General features: G+C 30.5%; 1 protein-coding gene across 1 annotated transcript; it reads right to left on the bottom strand.

Moving 5' to 3' along the window:
* Positions 1–621: 621 nt before the first annotated feature.
* Positions 622–1,047, bottom strand: LOC137390445 (dentin sialophosphoprotein-like). The gene has a single exon (XM_068076778.1). It carries the CDS (start codon positions 1,045–1,047, stop codon positions 622–624), a length of 426 nt encoding a protein of 141 aa, XP_067932879.1.
* Between the last annotated feature and the right edge of the window lie 1,162 nt (positions 1,048–2,209).

The raw sequence follows: 2,209 nt of genomic DNA, 5'->3' as shown, positions 1-2,209 counted from the left end.
TAATATCAATTTTTTGTTTTCATTAGGCTGACTACTAGAAAGATTTTTGACCTATGGTAAAATTTGCCTTTGTATTTTTTTCTGTAAAAATGCTGATAAAATATTATAATATAATTTCATCTATTGTGATAACTACCGGTAAAACTATTGTTGCTAAGAAAGCTAGTACACAGACTCAATAAAAATCAGCAAGAACAATTTCGTTAAATGATATAACAGCATAACATACTATTATATAATTAAATGAAATTATTTTTGATAATTTTCTATATTATAGAGAATATTCTGAACCAGGAGCCAATATTAGTTTTGCCGTGCTATATCTAAACAGAATTAATGCGTCAATGAACTAACACCAATAGAAGTTCGGTAAACATGAATCAACAGGAAAGTCACAAGGTTTAAGTTTTGAGAGTTGAAGGAAACATTTCATTTACTGTCATAAGTTTTAATCTATAGAGTTAACTTTAATACAAATGTACATTTTTGGTAGTAAGTATTATAGTGCCAGATTTTTTTTTATATATTAACATGCTAAACACTTGTTTTCATTACAACTGCTGTCCATGATATTAGTTATTAAGACTTTTTAACGTTTTTAAAATACTTCTGATTGGTTAACTAAAGTTCAGTTTCACTGCTATGACTCCTATTTTTGGAATCCCTAATAATTGCCAAATCAGTCATAACAGCAGTATCAACAATACCAGCCTTATCAGTGGTATCAGCAGTATGAGTCGTATCTGTCGTATCGGCTGTATCAGTTGTATCAATCGTCTCAGTCGTATCAGTCATATCAGCCGTATCAGTTGTATCAGCCGTATCAGTTGTATCAGCCGTGTCAGCCATATCAATCGTATCAGCTGTATCAGTCGTATAAACTGTATCAGCCGTAGCAGCGGTACCACTCGTATCAGCCCTTTTATTCGTATCAGCCGTAGCTGTCGTATCAGCCGTGTTAGTGGTATCAGTCATATTACCCGTATCAGTAGTATCAGTCGTATCAACTGTATAAGATGTATCAGCCATATCAGTCGTATCAGCCATATTAGTAGTATCAGCCGTATCAGTTGTATCAGCCGTATTTATTTACGTTAACTTATGGAAAAAAATTGGCAGTAGGCTATAGGCTACTTACTGCCTAAACATATATAAAAGTAAACTCTATCGGCTAAAAACTATGACTTAATGAACTTTCCCTTCTATACATACAAGTTAAACTTGGTAAATTTACTGTTGATTAATTTCTACAAAAGCTCTATTTGCATTAGTTCATGACTCATCAATTTTCTATAAAGCATGGCTTGGCAAGACTTATATTGGCTCTTGATTCAGAATATTTTCTATCTACTGTTATATAACTCTGTGAAAAATTTTGCTGTTTTTCAGAGAGTCAATTGATCTGCCTTTTTAGCAACAATAGCTATGCTGATGGTAATCAAATTAAATAAAATAATATTATCATATTTTTCAGTACTCCTTTACCAATGAAAATGTAAAGGCAAATTTCACCATAGATAAAGAAAATTTCCTAGTGGTTAACTCATTACAAAAAGTAAAATTTGAAGATAAACTTGTTCATGATTTCCTTAATTTGTGTAGCTCTTAGGTAATCTGATACTTTCTACAAAATAATCAAATAAGTATAACATATTGTTGGTCAAGTAGGCTTAGAAATAAACTTTTACTGGTGAATTGTGTTGATAATAGATTATTATTTGAATAGAATTATAGTTTTTCCATATTATTTTTTGTTTTCTGTAGTTGAAATAAATTAAGAGAAAAAATAAAACAATTGTAAAGGTCTATAAACCACTATAACTTTCAAACTTCATATCATGTGGAAAAGTTTTTGTGCAGGACAACTGATTTAATATAAATAAAACAACTGTAAAGGTTTTCAAACCAATGTAAATTAAAAATTTTATAACTTTGAATGGCCTGTATATTTTCATAATGTATAGTGAAACCTTGGTTCTTTAACATAATCTGTTACAGAAGGTTGTTTGAAGACCGAATTCTTTAAGATACGAAACAATTTTTATCATTAAACTAAAGTTATGTAAGTTTTAATCCGCTCCAAGGCAAGAAAACAATTTTGGCAAGATCTTTTTTCAACATTTTACAACATAAGCTGTACTTGCTAAGCTTGTAGTTGCTATTTTACACCATAAGCTGTACTTGTACCTGGGCGTTGCCCAGGTAATAA

Source organism: Watersipora subatra, chromosome 3, assembly GCF_963576615.1.
Source record: "Watersipora subatra chromosome 3, tzWatSuba1.1, whole genome shotgun sequence".
Lineage (NCBI taxonomy): Eukaryota > Metazoa > Bryozoa > Gymnolaemata > Cheilostomatida > Watersiporidae > Watersipora > Watersipora subatra.
The sequence above is the reverse complement of the archived record's forward strand: the minus strand, read 5'-3'. Positions and strand labels throughout refer to the sequence as shown.